General features: G+C 34.0%; 1 protein-coding gene across 1 annotated transcript in view; it reads right to left on the bottom strand.

The window, feature by feature from the left end:
• Nucleotides 1–23,854, bottom strand: part of PPP1R9A (protein phosphatase 1 regulatory subunit 9A) — a 327,703-nt gene that overhangs the window by 101,887 nt on the left and 201,962 nt on the right. Inside the window, 1 exon segment of the mRNA XM_063100030.1 lies at nucleotides 11,172–11,276. Coding sequence (XP_062956100.1) covers nucleotides 11,172–11,276 — 105 coding nt within the window.

The following is a 23,854-nucleotide window of genomic DNA, read 5'->3' as shown; positions in this document are numbered from 1 at the left end:
TTTGATAAGACTCACCAGTGAAACAAACTAGACTTAAAATTCTCTTTGTGAGAGGGCCTTAACTCTAAATTCATCTTCATGTACACACACACGAACATAAGCTTTGCTTATTTTCATAGCATTGTCTTCTAAAAAAGTTAACCATTTAGACCAAGTTGTTTTACTCACTGGTTAATTCCTATAATATCTGCAGGATTTGTAATGACGTCCTCTCATTCTAATAGTATCTTCTCTCTTTTTTAATCTAATAATTATGTCTAGAAATTTACCAATTTTATTGATCTTTTCAAAGACTGATTTCTGAAATTTACTTTGTCTAATATCAATATAACCACTTAAGTACTCTTTTGATAAATGCTGGCATGGTAAATATTTTTCCTTCCTGTTACTTTTAACCTATTTAGGACTTGCTTTTTAAAAAAAAATCTAAAATAATTTCTGCCTTTAAATTTGGTGATTAGACTATTTACATTTAATATAATTACTGGTAAGTTTTGGTTTAAGTCTACCATCTTACTGTTTGTTTTCTACTCATCAATTCTCTTTTGTTTCCTTTTCCCCTGTTTTCTTCCTTCTTTTGGATTGAGTACTTTTATGATTCCTTTTTATCCCATTAACTATAACTCTTCATTGTGTTTTCATAAGTGTTCATTTATATATTAAAGTACCACTTCAATTTATCACAGTCTATCTTCAAGTAGCATAAAACCATTTCACATGTAGTATGAATACATACCTTACAAAAGCATAATTCCATTTCTCCAAACATTCCATCAAGCTATTGTTCTAAATTTTATTTCTCAATGTTTATCTTTGCTTTAAAAAGTCAATGATCCTCAAAAGAACTTTTTAAAAAATTACTGTGCTGGAATAAGGGGGGGCCACGGGCCTGAATCACAGCCCCCATTCCTACTCCTTCCATCCTATTCCCCTCTCCTTTCCCTTCTCCCCCACCCCTGCAACTGCTCCACCGATCTTAGGATGTAAAAAATAATTATTTATTTATTTATTTAAAAAATTAGAAGTCTTTTATATTTACCCATGTATTTATAATTTCCATCTCTCTTCATTCCTCTAGATTTTCATTTCTTGTGATTTACATTCTGAAGAACTTCCATTAAAATTTGTTAAATTGATAGAGATGAATTCTCTCAGTTTTTGTATATAAGAAAAAGTCTTCATTTTACCTTCAATTTGAAAGCTATCTTCCTGAGTATGAAATTCTAAGTGTTCTTTCAGAACTTTAAAAGTATTACCCACTTTCCTTGGTGTTGCACTATTTCCAACAAGATATTTGGTTCTCTGTACATAAGATGTCTTCTGTCTCAGGATGTTTTTACAATTTTCTCTTCACTAGTAATTTCAAACAATTTGATCATGATGTGCCTTCATGTAGTTTTCTCCAAGTTCCTTCTGATTGGGATTTATTGAATTTCTTGGATCTGTGATCTTATTATAAATCTTACAAATTTCCTCAAATTTGGAAAATTTTCAGCTATTATCTCTTCGGGTATCTTTTCCAGAACCCATCTGTTCCAATCTGTTTGAGATTCTAAAAACACATATTAGTAGCTTATAAATTGTGCCATAGTTTCCTGATACTGTGCCCACTTTTCCAGTTTTTTATCTCTGTATTTAAATTTATATTCTTTCTTAGTTCAGTTGGGTAGAGCCTGGTGTTGCCTCGCCTTCACACCTCAATCCATCTCACTGGGGATGGTACACATCAGACCACCAGTAATGAAAATAATGACAACAAGCTCCAAATTGACCTGGGGTAAATTTAAAAACTTTAACAGTCAAATAGCTTTCAATAGCTCAGCCCTTATGCTCAGTAACTCATTTGAGAAACAAAAATTAACCTAAAATCTACCTGTTTAACTGGATGGTCTCAAATTTTCTGGCATCCAGCTGTTTATCTTAAACAGACTTCTAAATTCTCTTCTAGTCTCATCTATGTATTTCTTCACAAAATCCTATGGTAGAATTCTATGCTATGTTCTTAAATGGAAGAAAATCTCTGCATCTTCTCAAAAAGGCTTACATACTTTGCTTTACAATGTAAATTTGTTATCTTGCTTTCTTTAAGGCAGGGTGAGGCCTCACCAATAAGTCTTTTAAAAAACACAATCTAAACCTGACAGTCCTTTCTACTAGTGAGCCTTCTTTTTACATCTTGAACAAAACCTATAAGATCCTTGTTTGTTCTTGTTGTTTATGTCTGCATATATGCATGTGTAAGCTGTATGTTATGTCTATATGTTCATGTCTGTATGTGTAATTGTGTTGTCAGCAGGATACCAAATTGGCTTATAATTAATGCATGCTCACTAAATAAATAAGTATACTTTTCAAGTTCACATGACTTAAATTTTCTAAAGTTTTGATAAATATATTTTCAAAATTTGATTTAAACTTTTTACCTAAATTTGTCTCTAGGTCAATATGTCTCCTTGTTATCTCACGTCTGCCTCCTGGCCATGCTGGGAGAAACAATATCTTTTAGATATTATCTTTGTAAATACCACCCTCTGTCTTAAGCTCCGCATGGCTCCAAATGCCACATGGAAACCTGGGACCCAAAATGGCTAGTGAAAGAAAACCTATGCCAAATATTGCATAGGCTCTAGTTAACATTAACTGATAAGGGTATAGATCTAATACACCAAGTTTCTGGCTGGGAAACCATAAATATATATTTGGTAAAAATAGCTAAAACTCAAACTGGGCTTTGTATAATTTGCTTTGATAAATGGACACCTGTTTACTAACCTGAATGTATAAAAATGTTCTTATCAGCACACATCATTGCTTGGGTTTACTAATCAAACAGGATTACTAGCGGTCTTTTCACTTGACTGCTCTTAATACAAAATTGTAAAAGGTTTTCTTTGCCCCTTAGACAACTGGTTTAAGAACCTTATTTCATGATAATTTCTTGTGCTTTCTGCCTTTGAAACCCTCTGTCACTTTGGTTTTACTTTTTGTAATAATTTGTGATCTTATTCAGCTAAGTGTTTTAAGCCTTTTGTTATCTGACAAAGCTTTCCAAGTCTAAATTCTGAAAGCTTAAACTAACTTCGAGAAGTTCCAAGGGCCCTGGAGCTTCTCAAAGGATATATAAAAGATGTATCAAAACTAATTCGCTTATTTGATAAATTAGACTATATGGGAAAGCACTGTCAGTACTGAAGGTGTTATGGCTATGTGTTCCAAAATCGTGTAAAGTTCTTAAATATCTGTGTCTTGATATAAATGCTACCGGTCATAATCTTGGTTTAATTATAATTTTAAAATGTTATGTCTTCAAATATTTCATGAAAAAACTCTGATAGGTACAGTTTACTGACAAACCTTGAGTTCATAGCTTTAAACTAAAGTTTCAAAATTCTAATGAAGAAACTAATGGGTTTGTGAAATTGTTCACAAAGGTCAAAACAACAAAAGTTAATTAGTGAACTAATTAAAAAGAATTATGGGTTTTTACAATTTCCTTATTTTGAAACACTGCTGGTTCTCTTAATGTTTTGTTTTCCAAATTTAGGAAAACTCTCTCCTCTCTCTCTCTGTCTCTGTCTCTCTCTGTCTGTCTCTCTCTCCCTGTCTCTCTCTCTCTCTCTCTCTCTCTCTCTCTAGCTATCTATAACTAACAACAGTTTGGTAAAGTGTCACTTAAAATAGAAGTAAAAGCATTTGTTTTCTCCCTATTTGATCCCCCCAAAATTTAATAACTTATTCTTGTGATTATTATGGCAATGTGGCTATTTTTATAAATTCAATGAAAGTTAACTCTTTATAACAGGATATAATTTAGAACTTTTGATATAAGATAGCATGTCTCTCTTCTAAGTACTGACCTCTTTTTCATGTTGCCTTAATTTGGCCTAATTGCTGCTTAATCCTGCTGTTCATCTTTCCCCCCAACGTGGGACAGATCACCATCTGGGAAAGGGCTTCCCAGTAGCATGGGATTTACACATAGAAAAGACCTTTTCAATCAAGATATTGATCATCAATGCTTTTATGAGGAATGCCTTGATCATAAAGGGGGAAATAATGTCTTCTCTACAAAAGCAGTTCTCTAAATTTTCCTGGCCTTAAAGAGGGTGTTGTAACTTGGATGAGACACCCTGTTCCTAAACAAAAGACTTGTAATTGATCAAAAATTTTACAAAGACTAGATGCTTTGGAGACAGTAATGTCCTGGACAGGTGAACATTTACAAACTCTCTGGACTCAAAATCAACTATTATATGGAACAGAATCCCATTCCAGAGTTTCAGCAATTGATAATTACACCTAATTCATAGCACCTGGAAGAATGCCAATACAGCTGCCCTGAGATGATGAAATCATCAGTCCTCACCTGAAGTAAATTAAAAGGACTTGCCATGCTAAATGATACCAACTTTGCTTTAAATGCTTTTGTTTTAACTATGAAAACCTGATCTATAGCTTTTGCCTTTTCTTTTAATAAATAAAACAGGGGGAGATGTGAAGTATGCATAAAACAAATGTATTTCACAGGGCCTGGTTTCCCAAAGCCTTGCAGTTTCAAATACTTACCTTGCAAAGGACAGGAAATTTTCCCCAGGCTATATAGTCTCCGTTGTAAGATAAAGAATTGTACCACAGCAAGGTTGCTGGCTCAAAGTCAGACAGGTTACTGATTGATATGTAAAGATACTGGGAAATTGCTCTAAGAAGAGAATGTTTGCTAAAATCAAGCTTTTATTAGTGGATTGACTTAACTGCATTATAGAATGTCACTTACTGAATGTTATCAGCTTCTATTGTTAAACTTGTTAAACTATACTTAGCAAAAACCCCACCATGTTCTCTCCCTGTAACTTCCTGGTCTGGAGAAAAAATGCAGGAAGAGAATCCCAATTCAGGGTTAATTTCCCAAATGGAAGGAATGCCTCCATCTTGACGGTTCTGGAAGATTAACCCCTTTTTGAGGCTTCTCACTGCTCAGAAGAGATGGGCTTTGAGTAATCTTTGGTGGCTCCATCACCCAGGGGGAAAGGGGTGACAAATCTGTGGGTGGCAAAGCAACAGTGTTGTAACACCATGGTCAAGGGTTCAAATCCCCTTATGGGCCAGCCCAAAAAAACAAAAACAAAAACTTTAAAAAAAAATTTTTAAATAAATAAATTTGGATACTTTCTGTATGTCTTCAAATGAACTAATCTTTTCTTCTGCAGATTTGAATCTGCTGTTAATACCATCCAGTATATATTTCATATCACATATGCAATTAAATATTGGTATAAAATGATTTTTATTTTAATGCTTTTTCCTGATTTTGGTATAATAGTAATGCTTGCCTCATGAAAGTAGTTATAATGTATGTCCTCCTTTATGTTCCAGAGGAATTTGTTTAGAGTTGGTATTATTTCTCCCTTTAATATTTCAAAAGACTCACTAATGAAATGAACTGAATCTGAAATTTTCTTTATGAGATAGCCTTAATTCTAAATTCACCTTCATAAACACACACATAAACATATACAATTTTTTCCTGAGTGAGCTTTGCTTATTTTCATAGCATTGTCTTCTAAAAAAGTCCTATACAATTGCAATTGGAGACTACTTTACTTTTTGTATCTTCTTATCATACTCAGTCCTTTCTTTAAATACTTATATATTTGGAATCTAGTTATAATAACTGTTTTAGTTTTGTCATATACTAATTTTATCATATCTGACATTTAGAGATCTGTTTATATTGATTAATTTTTCCACAAATTGTGGGCCATGTCTTCCTGTTTCTTTGCATGCATGGCAATTCTTGATTGGGTGCCATACATTGAAATATTTCTTGTATTCAAATGAATATTCTTGAATATCTCTGGGACCATTAAGTTATTTAGAAATAGATCTTTCTTAAGGTTGTTTTTAGGGTTTTATGCATGGGAAAAAGCTACATTCAAAGCTCTGCCTTGAAATTTCATGAGTTAAATGGTCCAGTTTATTAAGTATATTCTCTACCTTCCACATTACAATGTTGATAATTTTGCTAACTTTTCTACCATTACACAACAAAGACCCCTTTTCTTCTGTAGAGGATTCATAAAGCAAATGTACTTCACAGGGCCTGGTTTTCCAAGGCCTTGCCGTTTCAAATATTGACCTTGCAAAGGACAGGAAATTTTCCTTGGGCTATAAAGTCTCTGGTGTAAGATAAAGAATTCTAACCTGCAGCAAGGTTGCTGGCTCAAAGACAAACAGGTTACTGATTGATATGTAAAGATACTGAGAAATTGCTGTAAGAGGGAATGTTTGCTAACATCAAGCTTTTGTTAATGGATCACTTAATTGCCTTACTGGCTTGTTTCACTGAAAGTTACCAGCCTATATTGTTAAACTATAACCCCACCTATGTCTCTTGCCATAACTTCCTAGGCTGGAGAATAAATGCAGGAAGAAAACCCCAATTCGGGATTAATTTCCCAAGGAAGGAATGCCTCTCGCTTGAGGGTTCCGGGGAAGTTAACCGCTTTGGGGCTTCTCACTGCTCAGAAGAGATGGGCTTTTAGTAATCCTTTGCAGCTCTGTCACCCAGGGGAAGAAGGGTGACAAATCCGTGGGGGGCAAAGCAACATTCTTCCAGTTTACAATAACATTTTCAGTTTTCTTCTTTTAATTCCTCACCCGCTGCCTCCTCACAAGCCATCAGGTTCTCGCTAACAGTCTCTGCAAGGCCTTTTTGGCTTTTACTAACAGTCTCCGCAAAGTCCTTCCATCCTTGCTAAGTCTAATCCCAAAGCCACTCCCACATTTATAGGTTTTTGTTATAACTGCAGCCCACATCCAGGTACCAACTCTGTATAAGCTGTATTTCCTGACACAAATTACCCTAAACTTATAAACATTTATTATCTTCAGTAGTTTCTGTGATCAAGGATTCAGGGAAGCTTGGCTGGTCAGTTCTGGCTTGTTACTTTCCATGTTCAATAAGATGTTAGCTGGGTGTTAAAGTCATCCAAATGCTTTATTAAGGCTGAAGGATCTTCTTTCAAGGTGCCACCCAACATGGCTGGCAAATTGGTGCTGGCTGTTGGCAGACCTAAGTTCTTCCTCATGTGGGTATCCGCAGAAGGATGTCTGAAAGCCTTCTCAACATGGCATCCGAATTTCTCCAGAGTTGGTGATCCAAAATACCAAGGTGGAAGACATGATGCCTTTTATATCCTAGCCTCAGAAGTCACAGATAATTACTTCCTCCATAATCTAATCATCTCAAAGAAATCAATATGGTAGGGGAACAGAAGAGATAATCAATACCAGGAGAAGAGGATCATTAGATGAATGTTATATAAAAAAACATAAAAATGTGATAGATTCTGACTTGGGGCTTGGACAACATAAATAGCATAATATGAGAAGAATTCATTCACTGAAGAGTAATTTTTAAACTGAGACTTCAAAAGGAGGAACCACCCAAGTAGATATCAGGTGATACAGGGTTTCTGTTGGGGGTGGGCAGTGAGGAGGGCAACAGACAGAAATGGTACAAATAAAGGAAAATAGTTAGAGCATATTCAATTTGATGTGACTTTTAGAAAGCCATATGAAGATGTCAAGCAGGAAGTTGGATATACTATTCTCAAGTTCTGGGGAAAGGAGACAGAGCTAGAGATAGAAACTGAGAATGAAGACTAAGGCACAGATCAGTTAAAATATGCCATGTCTGACAAATAATTGGTAACAATTGGTAATCTGAAAGATAAAATTGAAGAAACTCTTAGAACATACTAGCAAAAATGCAAACAGATGGAGATCCTTAGAGAAAAGAAGATTCTGGAAGGAAATCTAATTCCCATTTACTACTGGTTTAAGAAGAGAAGACCAAATCAATGAAGAAGAAATAAAGCAAATAATCAAATAATAGAACGTTTACCAACCCTGTCTTCAGACTGAATTCCAGCCAGAATTATGCAAAAACAAACACATACAATAGATCTAGATACAGGCTGGTAAATCTCAAAAACCCAATTATGAGGGGAAAAATCTAAAAAAGGAGCAAAAACAGAATACCATAAAGTATTAGGAATCAGATTAACACAAAACTTTTCATCACCAACTGTACATATTAAAAGACAGTGGAGGGGGATGCAAATTAAAACAATAAAGACACCACCATATACCTATTAGAATGGCCAAAATTCAGAATATTGACAACAACAAATGTTGGCAAAGATGTGAATCAACAAGAACTCTCAGTCATTGCTGAGGGGAATGCAAAATGGCACAGTGACTTTGGAAGACAATTTGCTGGTTTCTTACAAAACCAAATATACACTTAACCATATGATCCAGCAAACATGCTCTTTCTTGGTATTTACCCAAAGGAGTTGAAAACTTATGTCCACACAAAAACCTACACATGGATGTTTACGGCAGGTTTATTCATCATTTCCAAAACTTGGAAGCAACCAAGATATCCTTCAGTAAGTGGATGGATAAATAAACTGTGATACATCCAGACAGTGTAATATTATTCTGTACTAAAAAGAAATAAGATATCAAGCCATGAAAAGACAGGGAGGAAACTTAAATGCATGTTACTAAGGGAAAGAAGCCAATCTGAAAAGGCCACATACTGTATGATTCCAACTGTATGACACTCTGGAAAAGACAAAACTATGAAGTTAGTCAAAAGATCAGTGGTTGACAGGGGTTAGGGAAAGAAGTGGATGAAGAGGCACATACAATTGTTAGGGCAGTGAAGCTACTTTGTATGATATGTATACATGTCACTATACATTTGCCCAAACCTGTAGAATATACAACATCAAGACTGAAACTTAATGTGAACTATGGACTCTGGGTGGTAACGATGAGTCAATGCAGGTTTATGAGTTACAACAAATGTGTCATTCTGGTGAAGGATGTTGCTAATGGGGGAGAAAACTATGCATGTGTGGGGGCAGGGAGTACATGGGAAATCTCTATTCCTTCTGCTCAGGTTTGCTATGAACCTGAAATTGCTCAAAAAATTGAGGGTTTTTTTTGTTTTGCTTTGTTTTTTAAAGACAGCAATGTTTTTTTCAAAATACTGACTCAAATGGATCAGATGTTGCCTGAAGCATGGTACTGATCCTCGGTCAAAGCTATGAAATGTACCAACTAGGGACAAACAATGTTATACAAACATGAATCCGTGAATAGTTTCAAGACATGATACAGCACCCTGTCAGACCCTGGGAAAAGACTTTTTATAGACAATTAATTAAGACACTGGGTTATGTCATTTTAATCAATTAAGATCCTGGATTAAATAACCTGGTAGTGCAAAGTAGGCCCAAAATCCCATGTCTACATCAAGATTTTGCAAAGTGAGTAAGAAAATAAGGTATATGCCTTTAAAAGAAAAAAGTAAAATGCTATGTATTCTCAAGGTCAAAAAAGTGGTATGAATGAAGAGTTTTATCAAGAAGAAGGATCACTAGGGGCTAGGGGTCAAGGAGGACTTCTTGGAGGGCAAAGGAGCTGCAATATGTTCTTCAGGATAGGTGGGTTCTAAACAGAAGAGAGTATTTTAAGCAGGAAAAAAAATGGCAGAGAGAAAGAATAATGCACACTAGCTCATCTGTATCAGAGCATGAATATAGGGGAGGGAAGTGATAAGACTGGGTAATGAAAGATGTTTAATAATAGGCTAAAGGGCTTATGTTCTACACAGAATGTAGGTCCACTGAAGGTTTCTGAAGAGGAGAAAGATGTGATGGATGCAGAATTATTATTTCTGCTCACAGTCTTAGTTCTTCTACTACCGGATTTAAACAGAACAGGCCAATTCTTTTTTGCATGACAGCCCTTCATATACTTAAAAACTGCAATTATGTTCCTCCATTGGGATAATGATGAGAGGACAGACTGAGGAAGGGAGAAAGTGAAATCAGGGAGACCAGTTATGAAGACATTCGCAATTTGTATAAGGCTTGAAATAACACAAAATTATGTGGTCAACAGTCAGAAGGGAAAGAAAGAGATGCTATGATTTTATGTAATGACAAATACTTTTCCAACTGAGAAATATTCTTATAAGTTGAATGCATATCTTACATATTTCATTTTAAAATTTATTTTAAAGTCTAATGGGCAGCTTCAAAAACCAAGTTCTATACTGACATGGGAAAGGGCTAGCTCAAGAACACACAGAAATCTGCAGAAAGACAATCACATTTTCTGAGGGGGCCCACCTATGCAGCTCTGAGAGAGCAACACAGTTCTTCCTGCACTGTTTATTTTACAAACTTTTATCAGTACTGTGGGTACTCTGGAAGCATCAACATAACACTCACATTAATCATTTAGGTTGTATTTCTTAAAACATCTCTTCAGTATCAAAGGATGCTTTGCAGTTGAAAAAGTCTGAAGTCTAAAACATAAATTCATGCTGTGCAACATAAAACATGCTGTAATAAAATCCTAATGTTGCCCTCTTTACAGCAATGTTAACCCAGCAATATTTTCAGAACATTTGGCAGTTTCATTTTGATGATGAGAACACTAAATCACTTTCATAATTACACGTACTAAATAATGTCTCCCTTAATGAGTTTCTTCACGGAATTTATGGAAAAGCATAAGACACAGCAATGCTTAAAAAAATAAGTAACATATGACCAAATAAAACTGATTTCAAACCTTGACTTTAGTTGGCTCAAGACTGCTTTCTTAATGGTTTCCCAACCTACAACTTTCAAAACCCCAGGGTTGGATATAATTTTCAAGGTCCAAGAGAATGTACCGTCTGCCCCATTAAGTTGGAAAAGTTATAGTTCATCAAAGATTGGTCCTGGCTAATTCTATATAACAATAAGTAGATTTTTAAAATGCATTTATTATCTTCATGTCAATCAGCCTACTTGTCCAAATTGCATGTATGTATAGTCATTTCAATTTCAGTTCATTGTATAACTGGCTTTGTTAAACGGATTTGGGGCTTAAATCCATGTTTATTGAGGTTATTACTAGCAATTCTATCTTATTAGCAATTCTGAGTCTATTAGCAGTAAGGTACACTAACATAGCTCAGTAATTAACCATATTGATGCACAGTGTGCCCCACTTGTCTTCATATCTTTCTAGAATACTATAAATAAATTCAGCAAAATACAAAGTAACCAAATTATAAAGATATGAAGCCACATATTTACCTGACATTGCCCTTGGTGTTTCTGAGAACTGTTGCAGCGAAATTCTGTGTGACACCCACCAAGCTAATTCCATCCACTTCCACAATCTGGTCATTGACTTGTATTCTTTAGGAAGAAAAAATAAATTACCCATAATTAATTTTATGATAATGTATTACCATTCCCAATAAATGAACTGACAAAATACTTAATTTTTAAGATACTCTTATTTATCCAAAATTTGTCTTTTATGTGATGGTTCCAGATATTAGTCAAATGCTTAATGTTTTTAAAAGATTGTTTTGAAGAATAGAAGAGTAATACTAAATTCAGTTTGCCAAACATCCATATTCATATCACAAAAAAATGATAACAGTAAATGTATGACATATTTATATCCTTTTGTCCTTAATTAATTACATGAAATCTAACAGATCCAACTGAGATACTCTTTGGGCCTAATACCTAATCCCTTATAATGTCTATTCTGCCCAAGGAAAAACATCACAAGGAATTATAGGAAATCTTCCTATCCAAGTTGTATACTTCAAATATGTAATGCTCATGTGTATGTGTGTATTAACTTATTTATGTTTATGACCAGTACACACTATTAACACCTTACAGTAAAGTTGAAGCCCCTTTACTATTTGTATTTAATTTTATTCTCTCCACTGCTTCCAGAGGTAACCACCATAGTAATTTTGGTGTTTAGCATTTCTTCTGAGTTTTTGAAACAGAAACAATATGCATGAACAAATAGGCACAGTCTGTATACATTTGTATACTTTCAGAAAATATGAAGTTTACTTCTATTTCTACAACTTATTTTGCTTCACTCAACATTATACTTCAGACTTATCCATGGCTACCATAAATGCAATTCTAGCTAATTCATTTTAGTAACTATATAGTATTATCCTTTATGAATACACCAAAATATATTTATTCATTATTTTGCAGATGGAAAATTGTGCTGTTTTCAATTTTAGCTATTATAAATACTACTATAATAACCAATTTCATATATGGCTTCTTACACACGTGTGAGTTCTTCCAGAATATATATATCGAGAAATGAAATTCCTGAGTCAAAAAATATAGGCATTTTCAACTGTAGTAGACAATGACAAATTTCCACACTCTCAGGAATACTTGGCACAATCAGATTCTGTAAGAAATGCCAATCATATAGATGCAAAAAGATATTATATCAAATTGTGATTTTAATTGTATTTCTCTGATTACTAGTGCAGATAAACATTTTTAATATGAGTCATCTGCCTACTTCCACAAATTGTCAGATCATTTCCTTATCCATTTCCTGGGTTAAGTGTCTTCTTCCTTACTGATTTATTTGAGATATCCTTATTTATCCTGTATGTTAATACTTTCTCAAATATGTTGCAAATACCTTTCTTTGCCCAATCTGCAGCTTGTCTTTATAAACTTTTTTTCAAAATATGCTGGTTTTTAGAAAAACAATTTTTTTAAATATAATCACATTTATAAGTAGATATTTTTCATGTTTTGTTTAAGAAATCCCTTTCTGCCCGAAGATTATAAAAAGTTCCTATATTTTCTTCTAAAGGTTTTAAAATTTTGCTTTTCTGCATTAAGTAGTTATCCACCTAGAAATGATTTTTCTTTATTATTATAATGTGTTGGTGGTCTAGTTTTATTTTTTTCAAGTGCATAAACAATTGGCCTAACAACATTTAATAAAGAGCCTATCTTTTATTCACTGATTTGTAGTGCTACCTTCTGTCGAGTTTTCAAATGTGCATCAACATGTCTGTGGGCTCTCAATTAGTTATTTGTCTCTTTGTCTACCCCTGCATCAATACTACATTGTCTTAGTTAATAAAGCTTCATAATTAGTTTTCACCTTTCACAGGTCAATTCCCCTAAAATGGCTCATTATCTTCAAATTTGTCTGAGCTAGTCTTTTAGATCCTTTGCTCTTCTTAATTAGTTTTGGGTTTATTTGCCAAGTAGTATAAAAACACTTGTTGGGATTTTAATAAAATTAGACTGATTTTAAAGATTTCCTTGGGGAGAACTAACAACTTTATCATATTGATCTTCCCATCTATGAAAACTAAGTATCCCTGGCAAGTGTGGTGTATGTCATATTTTGCTGCCATGTGTTAAGAAAAGTTATTGAAAGCTTGAAAATAAAACCAAAAGTAGGGCAACACGTTCTTTCAATGTCATATAGGTGCATTATTTAACAGATCCAAGCAAAAATAATTAAGAGGAATGTACTTTATTTGACCCATTGTTTAATATTGATTAAAAGTCATAGGTATAGTTAAGTTCTCTGTTAATCTGTAGATTTTTGTCCTGGATAAATTCAAGTACTTTCAAATATAATCCCAAAGATCATGGTTTATTGCCATGTAGAATTTTATCCAGTTTTGTGTCTAAATCGACTATGTTATTCTAACTTTATTAACTTGCCTTTAAATAACTAGTTCGTAAAATGCTCTTTGAACCACATTTATTTTCTCACTAGTTCCCTTATTAATAAGGGAATAAAATCTTTGATGCATATTTGATACATATTCATTTTATATTTATGAAAGTCATCTTTTTCATTCTTTGTACATTAGCCTATAACAGTATTGCAGGTTCCACTGAGATGGCCAAGTGAACTCACAAAGCCAATCAAACTGTTACCAAAGGAATGCAATTCATGAGTTGTTTAAGCCCAGACACCTTTCTTAGTCTTCAACAATGATTCCCAAAAAGCAAGAGAACTTTACCTCTGCTCACATTCTAGTCCATTACAGGTTGGTACTTTTTTTTCTAATTCCCCACTTCCCATTTTCTTTTCTGGCTATTCACCATTTGAGTTCTGGATCTAGTTTGCATTAGATGTTGATGCTGCTGCTGATGATGATGAATACAATAATAATAATAACAATTCCCCACTGGTAGCAGCAATAACTGGGAGTGTAATTTTATGATCTGACTGTTGCAGACCTCTGTTGGGATTATGGGTATCTATTATTACTTCTCATGTGAGAAAAGACAGAATTTGGGTTGCTTTCCTCTTAATTCTTTATTTCTCCATTTGTGACATCAAATTATTTCATAAAACACTTCATAACTACTAGAAAGAAAAACAGTCCTTGGTGAGGTTTTTACATTTCTTACTTAAGTAAGCTACATTACTGAAGCTACAAATTCTCTGTTGCTATAATTGAGAGAAGCCATTATCTCTCATTGTGTTAAGTATAAGATATTTTCCTAAGAAGGTTATTAATAAATAAAGTTATAAAGACTCTAAAATTTAAGGAGCTATGACCTAATTGGTTTATATAGCATAATAAACAATTCATGAATCTAATACTGCAGGATCCAATGAAAACTTTAAACATGCCAGTCATTTAAGAAAAAAACTCTTCTTACACAATCTGCTAGCAACTCATAAACATTTTTATATAAGAATTCAAGTTCATGTAATAAAAGTGAATCTTTGGACATATCAGGCTAATTTGATTACTTTAGTCTAACATATATAGCTACGTTTTCTCCATAGTTTTGTAAAGGTGTAAGTTTGTATTTTAATGAAGAGACTAGTTAACCTGAACTACCTAAAATTCTAATAATGATTTACTGATCAGATAAGCTAATATTACATAAAGTTTAAAAATTATAAAAAAAGTGTAAAACTGTTTCCAACTAAACTCATAATTCTGACATACTTTTATTTATTTATTTATTTTTTCGTACAGCAGGGCTTTTTATTTATTTATTTATTTTTAATTTTTATTTTGTCGATATACATTGTGGCTGATTATTGCTCCCCATCACCAAAACCTCCCTCCCTTCTCCCTCCCCCCTTCCCCCCCAACAATGTCCTTTCTGTTTGCTTGTCGTATCAACTTCAAATAATTGTGGTTGTTACATCTTCTCCCCCCCCCCCCCCGGTTGTGTGTGTGTGTGTGTGTGTGTGTGTGTGAATTTATATATTAATTTTTAGCTCCCACCAATAAGTGAGAACATGTGGTATTTCTCTTTCTGTGCCTGACTTGTTTCACTTAATATAATTCTCTCCAGGTCCATCCATGTTGTTGCAAATGGCAGTATTTCATTCGTTTTTATAGCTGAGTAGTATTCCATTGTGTAGATGTACCACATTTTCCGTATCCACTCATCTGATGATGGACATTTGGGCTGGTTCCAACTCTTGGCTATTGTAAAGAGTGCTGCGATAAACCTTGGGGAACAGGTATACCTTCGACTTGATGATTTCCATTCCTCTGGGTATATTCCCAACAGTGGGATAGCTGGGATGTATGGTAGATCTATCTGCAATTGTTTGAGGAACCTCCATACCATTTTCCATAGAGGCTGCACCATTTTGCAGTCCCACCAACAATGTATGAGAGTTCCTTTTTCTCCGCAGCCTCGCCAGCATTTATCATTCATAGTCTTTTGGATTTTAGCCATCCTAACTGGGGTTAGATGGTATCTCAATGTGGTATACATACTTTTAGATCAATAATTATGCTTTGCAGAGTGTCCACTTACACATAACTTCCAAGATACTTATCTTCAAATCCTTAGTCATCAAGCATATATATCTTAAAATATACACAATTCTGGTTCTTACCTTAAAATGTTACAAAGTTACTAATAATGAAAGTGTTTATTCTTGCCATTTTAAGAAGACATAAAAATAATATGTTTGGCTGCAGAGAATATTTGCTGGTTAGCTAAATTGCTGGTGTGTGATAGGCAATTATGAATTTCCTATCTACTACAGAAGGTTAACTATAAGTTAATAAACCAGACTACAACTTAAACTTAACATGGGTGATTGAGTCCAGGCAAGAAGAAATAATATTAAGAAAAACTATAATTATGTTCAAAAAGTTTGTGGAAAAATAGAATTAAAAGATAAAACAAATCTCTCCATAAGTTTTTTGAAGACCCCCTTCATATATGTAATAATAGGGTGACCTTTTGTTTTTCAAAAAAGTAGATAGTAATTTAGACCTACAGTAAAGTGAAAGATTGTTACAGAACATAAAAGAACATAATGAAGACCAAAACATAAGTGTGTTACAGCAAGTTGAGAAAGGTTTGAAGAAGTGATTATTATTTGCCTTGATTTATAACATCTGGAACCAAAATGAAGTTATAAAATGCTGATAACTCAAACAACTTTACAAGAAAACAAGCAACCCAATTAAAAAATGGGCAAAAGAGCTAAGTAGGCATTTCTCTAAGGAAGATATACAAATGGCCAACAGACATATGAAAAAATGCTCAACATCACTCAGCATCCGGGAAATGCAAATCAAAACCACATTGAGATACCATCTAACCCCAGTTAGGATGGCTAAAATCCAAAAGACTATGAACGATAAATGCTGGCGAGGCTGCGGAGAAAAAGGAACTCTCATACATTGTTGGTGGGACTGCAAAATGGTGCAGCCTCTATGGAAAATGGTATGGAGGTTCCTTAAACAACTGCAAATAGATCTACCATACGACCCAGCCATCCCACTGTTGGGAATATACCCAGAGGAATGGAAATCATCAAGTCGAAGGTATACCTGTTCCCCAATGTTCATCGCAGCACTCTTTACAATAGCCAAGAGTTGGAACCAGCCCAAATGCCCATCATCAGATGAGTGGATACGGAAAATGTGGTACATCTACACAATGGAATACTACTCAGCTATAAAAACGAATGAAATACTGCCATTTGCAACAACATGGATGGACCTTGAGAGAATTATATTAAGTGAAACAAGTCAGGCACAGAAAGAGAAATACCACATGTTCTCACTTATTGGAGGGAGCTAAAAATTAATATATAAATTCACACACACACACACACACACACACACACAAACCGGGGGGGGGGGGGGAAGAAGATATAACAACCACAACTATTTGAAGTTGATACAACAAGCAAACAGAAAGGACATTTTTGGGGGGGAGGGGGGAGGGAGAAGGGAGGGAGGTTTTGGTGATGGGGAGCAATAATCAGCTACAATGTATATCGACAAAATAAAATTTAAAAAAAAAAAAACCATAAAAAAATAATAATAAATAAATGGTAATAAATACAAAAAAAAATAAAATAAAATGCTGATAAAATTCACTAAGTTTTAGAAGGCTTATTCACAGTTTAAACAAGAAGAAAAGAGTATATGGATCCTTTATTGCCAAATATTAATGTAATGCAAAAGTAGCATTTGATTATCTCTGTATTAAAATAACAATGAATCTGGAAGTATATGGTATCCTCTTCATATGGGGTTTTAAGAGATTGCTTCTCACCAGAATAATTTTCATTACTATGTGTTGACTTTATCATTTCCTGATTAATGTAAAAAATAAAAACCTTGTTAAAAAAAGAAAAGAAAAAGAAAAGCTTCCTTACAAGTTGTATTACCCTTCTTCTACCTTTTTGCTTTTAAATTAATACACTTTATTTTTTTCAGAGCAGTTTTATGTTCACAACAAAAATGAATGGAAATTACAGAATTCCCCTATAAACCCTGTCCCCAAACACACATAATCTCCCCCACTGTCGACATCATACACTATCATGGTAAACATGTTACAATTAAAAATACCTACATAGACCCATTATTATCATCTAAGTCCACAGTTTACAGAAGAGTTCACTCTTGGGCTGGCTGGTTGGTTAGCTCAGTTGGTTAGAGCACAGCTTTATAACCCCAAGGTCATGGGTTCAGATCCCCATACTGGCCAGTTGTGCCAAAAAAAAAAAAAAAAAAAAGAGTTCACTCTTGGTGTTGTATATTCCATGGGTTTTGACAAATGTATGATAACATGTGCCCACCACTACAGTATAATACAGAACGCTTTCACCTCCCTTAAAATCCTGCTCTGCCTATTCATCCCTTCCTCTCACCTAATCCCTGGCAACTAATGATCTTTTTATGGTCCATAGCTTTGCCTTTGCTGGAAATCACATAATAGAAATAATATAGCATGCAGGTACTTCAAAATGTTCTTGTATTATCTTTTAATTCCACTTTTCCATGAACTTTTTGCAGTACCCTCATATGTAGCCTTTCAGATTGGCTTCCTTCATTTAATACATGCATTTAAAGTTTCTCCACATCTTTTCATGGCTTGATAGCTCATTTAATTTTTGTGCTAAATATTATTCGACTGTCTGGATGTATCCATTCATCTACTGAAGGACATCTTGGTTGCTTCCAAATATTGGCAATTATGAATAAAACTGCTATAAACATCTGTGTGTGGGTTTTTGTATGAACATATGTTTTCAGCTGGATCATATGCAAAGAGAATGTTTAGTTTTGTAAAAAACTGCCAAACTGTCTTCCAAAGTGGCTGTACCATTCTGCATTCCCAGAAGCAATGAATGAAAGTTCTTATTGCTCCACATCCTTGCCAGCATTTGATGTTATCAGTGTTTTGGATTTCACTATTCTAATAGGTGTACAGTGGTATCTCATCATTATTGTAATTTGCAATTCCCTAATAACATATGATTTTGAACATCTTTTCATATGCTTACTTGTCTTCTTTATACATTCTTTGGTGAGACGTTTGTTCAGGTCTTTTGCCCATTTTTTGACTGTATTGTCACTTTCTTATTGTTGGGTTTCAAAAGTTCTTTGTATATTTTGAATAACAGCACTTTATCAGTTTTATCTTCTTCAAATATTCTCTCAGTCTATGGCTTGTCTTCTCATTTTCTTGACACTGTTTATCACAAAGTTTTTAATTTAAAGTTTTTTATTTAAAGGAAATCTAGCATATCAATTCTATCTTTCATGGATTATGCCTTTGGTGGTGCCATATCCAACCTTCTCTAGATACTTTCTTGTTATCATTTAGGAGTTTTACATTTAGGCCCTTAAACCATTTTGAGTTAATTCTTACAAACAGTGTAATGTCTGTGCCTAGATTCATTTTTTTGCATGAGATATACAGTTGTTCCAGCACCATTTGTGAAAAAGATTATCACTTCTTCATTGAATTGTCTTTTTGTCAAAGATCAACTGAGTATATTTACATGGGTCTATTTCTCAGCTCTCTGTTCTGTTCCACTGATCTATTTATCTATTCTTTCACCAACCACTGTCTTGATTACTATACCTTTACAGTAAGTCTTGAAGTTGGGTAGTATCACTCCTCCAACTTTGCTTTTATCCTTCAATATTGTATTGGCTATTTTGGTTTGTGTGTGTATTTTGTTGTTGTTTGATTGTTTTGTTATTTGCTTTGGGGGCCTGGCTGGTACTGGGATATGAACTCTTGACCTTAGTGTTATAACACCATGCTCTAACAAACTGAGCTAACCAGCCAAACCATATTGACTATTTTGGGTCTTTTCTCTCTTCATGTATACTTTAGAATCAGTTTTTCAATGTCTATAAATTAACTTGCTGAAATTTTGATTGAAATTTTACTGAATCTATAGATCAAGCTGGGAAGAATGCACATCTTGATAACAGTGAGTCTTCCTATCCATGAACATGGAACATTTCTTCATTTTATTAGTTCTTCTTTGATATCTTCAGAGTTTTGTAGTATTTCTCACCTTTTATTTTGTTAGATTTATACCTAAGTATTTCATTTTGAGAGGTACTATACTAATATAAATGGTAATGTGTTTTTAATTTCAAATTCTACTTAGTCATTGCTAGTATATAGGACAGTGAATGACTTTTTTACAACCTGATATCCTGCAAACTTGCTATAATCATTTAATAAATCTAGAAGTTTTGTCTATTCTTTTGCATTTTCTTCATAGACAATTGTGTAATCCATGAACAAAGACAGTTTTATTTCTCCCATCTAAATCTGTATATCATTTATTTCCTTTCCCTATCTAGTTGCATTAGCTAGGAATGTTGAAAAGCAATAGAGAGAGAAGACATCATAGCCTAGTGTTTGATCTTACTAGGAAAGCTCTGAGTTTCTCACCATTCAGTATAATGTTAACTCTAGGTGTTTTGTAGATGTTTGTAATCAACTTGAGGAAGTTCTTTTCTGTTCTTAGTTTATTAAGAGTTTTGATCTGACATGATCATGTTATTTTCCTTCTTTACCCTGTAGAAGTGATGAATTATATTAATTGATTTTTAAATGCAGAACTAGCCTCGCATACCTAAGATAAATCCCACTTGGTCATCATATATAATTCTTTATCTACACTATTCAATTTGATTTGTTAATATTTTGTTGATGATTTTTGCATATATGCTCATGACAGATATTGGTCTGTACTTTACTTTCCTTGTAATGGCTTTGTCTGGTTTTGATGTTAGGGTATTGCTGGCCTCACAAAATGAAATAAGTAGTATTGTCTTTGCTTCTATCTCCTGGAAGAGATTGTAGAGAACTTGTATAATTCCATCCTTAAATGTTTGGTAAAATTCACCAGTGAACCCCATCTGGTCACAGTGTTTTCTGTTTTGGAAGATTACTAAATACTGATTCAATTTCTTTACTAGATATATGCCTATTCAGATTGTCTATTTCTTCTGGTGAAGATTTGGCACATTGTGCCTTTCAAGGAATTGGTCTGTTTTGTGTAGCTTATGAAATTTACAGGCACAAAGGTGTTCATATTATTCCTTTCTTATCCTTTTAATGTCTATGGCATCCATAGTGAATTCTCCTCTGTCATATTTAATATTAGTAATCTGTGTCATCTCTTTTTTTCTAAGTTGCCTGGTTAGAGGATTATCAAGTCTATTAATCTTTGCAAAGAACCAACTTTTGATGTTGATTTTCTCCATTGACTTTCTATTCTCAATTTCATTAATTTCTGCCCTAATTTTTATTATTTCTTTTGTTCTGCTTACTTTGGATTTAATTTGCTCTTCTCTTTCCAGTTTCCTAAGGTGGAGGCTTAGAATCTCTCCTCTTTTCTAATATCTGCATTGAATCATATAAATTTCCCTCAAAAACTGCTTTTGCTGCATCCATCAAATTTTAATCAGTTCTTTTTTCATTTTATTAAAAGTTTTTTTATTTTTATTTTTTATTTTATTTGTTTTTCTATTTTAATTTCTCAATATACATTGTACTTGATTTTCATGACCCTTTACCCATTCCTCTTCTCCCCCTCGCCTCTCCCCCCATCATATCTGTTCACTTGTCTTAACAAATTAAAGGAATTGTTGTGATTGTTGTGTCTTCTTCCACCCCCTTACTTACTAGGTGTTTATTTATTTATTTATTTTTAGCTCCCACAAATAAGTGAGAACATGTGATATTTCTCTTTCTGTGCTTGACTTGTTTCACTTAATATAATTTAATAATAAAAGTCCATCCATGTTGTTGTGAATGGTAGTATTTCATTCTATTTTATAGGAAAGTAGTATTACATTGTGTAGATATACCACATTTTCCTTATCCACTCATCTGGTGATGGACATTTGGGTGGTTCCAACTCTTGGCTATTGTAAATAGTGCTGCAATAAACATTGGAGTACAAGTATCCCTTTGGCATGATGATTTCCATTCCTCTGGGTATATTGCCAGCAGTGGAATAGTTAGGTCATTTGGTAGATCTATCTGTAATTGTTTGAGGAACCTCCATACCATTTTCCACAGAGGCTGCACCATTTTGCAGTCCCACTAACAGTGTATGAGAATTCCTTTTTCTCTGCAACCTCTATAGCACTTATCATTCTCAGTCTTTTGGATATTAGCCACCCTGACTGGAGTGAGATGGTATCTCAAAGTGGTCTTGATTTGCATTTCCCAGATGCTGAGTGATGTTGAGCATTTTTTCATGTGTCTGTTGGCATTTCGTATATCTTCCTTTGAGAAATGCCTATTCAGTTCCTTTGCCCATTTTTTAATTGGGTTATTTGTTTCTTTTGCTGTAAAGTTGTTTGAATTCCTTGTATATTCTGGATATTAATCATTTGTCAGATATATATTTCGCAAATATTTTCTCCCACTCTGCTGCTCTTCTCTGTTGATTGTTTCTTTTGCTGTGCAGAAGCTTTTTAGTTTGATATAATCTGATTTGCTTATTTTTCCTTTGGTTGCCTGTGCTTTTGGGGTCATATTCATGAAGTCTGTACCCACTCCTACTTCCTGGAATGTTTCTCCTACATTTTCTTTAAGGAGTTTTATTGTTTCTGGATGTATGTTTAATTCTGTAATCCATTTTGAGTTGATTTTGGTATATGGTGAGAGGTACAGGTCTAGTTTCTTTCTCCCACATATGAATATCCAGTTTTCCCAGCACCATTTGTTGAAGAGGCAGTCTCTCTTCCCCAGTATGTAGACTTGCTGCCTTTGTAAAAGATCAGATGGCTGTAGGTGTATGGGTTGATTTTTGAGTTCTCTATTCTGCTCCATTGATTCATGTGTCTGTTTTTATGCCAGTACCATGCTGTTTCATTTATTACAGCTTTGTAATACAATTTAAGGTTGGGTAGTGTTATACCTACAGCTTTATTTTTTTTGCTTATGATTGCTTTGGGTATGTGCCATCTTTTGTTATTCGATATAAATGTCTGGATAGTTTTTTCCATTTCTGAGAAAAATGACATTGGAATTTTGATGGGGATTGCATTGAATCTGTAGGTCACTCTGGGTAATATGGACATTTTCACAATGTTAATTCTTCTGATCCAAGAGCATGGGATATCCTTCTATCTTCTTGTGTCCTCTTTAGTTTCTCTCAACAGTTGTTTGTAGTTCTCTTCATAGAGATTTTTCCACATTCTTGGTTAACTTTATTCCTAAGTATTTTATTTTTTTGGTGGCTATTGTAAAAAGGCTAGCTTTCTTGATTTCTTTTTCTGCATGTTCAGAATTGGAGTATAGAAATGCTACTGATTTTTGTGTGTTGATTTTGTATCCCGCAACTTTGCTGAAATCATTTATCAACTCTAAGAGTTTTTTTGTAGAAGCTTTAGGCTGTTTAAATAGTTTCTTAAATTTCTCATGAGATTTCTTCTTTGACCCACATGTCAAGTAGAAGTCTGTTGTATAATCTCCAACATGGATTGACCAGCTATCTTCCTGTTGTTGATTTCTAGCTCAAGTCCCTTGCAGTCTGAAAGCAGACACTGTATAATTTCTGTTCTTTTAAACATGTTGAGGTTTGTTTTAGGGTACGAAATGTGATCTTCCTTGGTGACTGTCCCAAGTAAGCTTGAGAAGAATGTGTAATCTGCTGTTGTTGAATGAAGCAGCCTGTAGATGTCAATTACATCCATCTGATTGATGATACTGTTCAGTTTGATTATGTCACTATTTTCTGCTTGCTGGATATGTCCATTACTTAAAGAGGGTATTGAAGTCTCCAACATACCAGTGAATTCATCTATTTCTCCCTAAAGTTCTATCAGTTTTGCCTCATGTATTTTGATCCTCTTTTGTTTGGTGCACACATATTAAGGGTTTGTATGTCTGCTTGGAGAACTGACCCCTTTATCATTATGCAATGCCCTTCTTTATCCTTAATAACTTTCATTATTTTGAGCTCTTTTCTTTCTGAAAGCAATGCAGCTACTCCCACTGTCTTTTGATTAGTGTTAGCATGGTATGTCTTTCTACATAAATTTACTTTTAATCTATATGTCACTACATTTAAAGTGGGTTTCTTAGAGACACCATATAATTGGGCCTCAGAATAGAGAAGCAAATGATAGTGTTTTACAAATAAAATCCAAGATTCCTTATAAATATTTCCAGCAAAA

Source organism: Cynocephalus volans, chromosome 6 (genome assembly GCF_027409185.1).
Source record: "Cynocephalus volans isolate mCynVol1 chromosome 6, mCynVol1.pri, whole genome shotgun sequence".
Lineage (NCBI taxonomy): Eukaryota > Metazoa > Chordata > Mammalia > Dermoptera > Cynocephalidae > Cynocephalus > Cynocephalus volans.
This window is presented reverse-complemented; position numbering and strand designations above follow the sequence as displayed.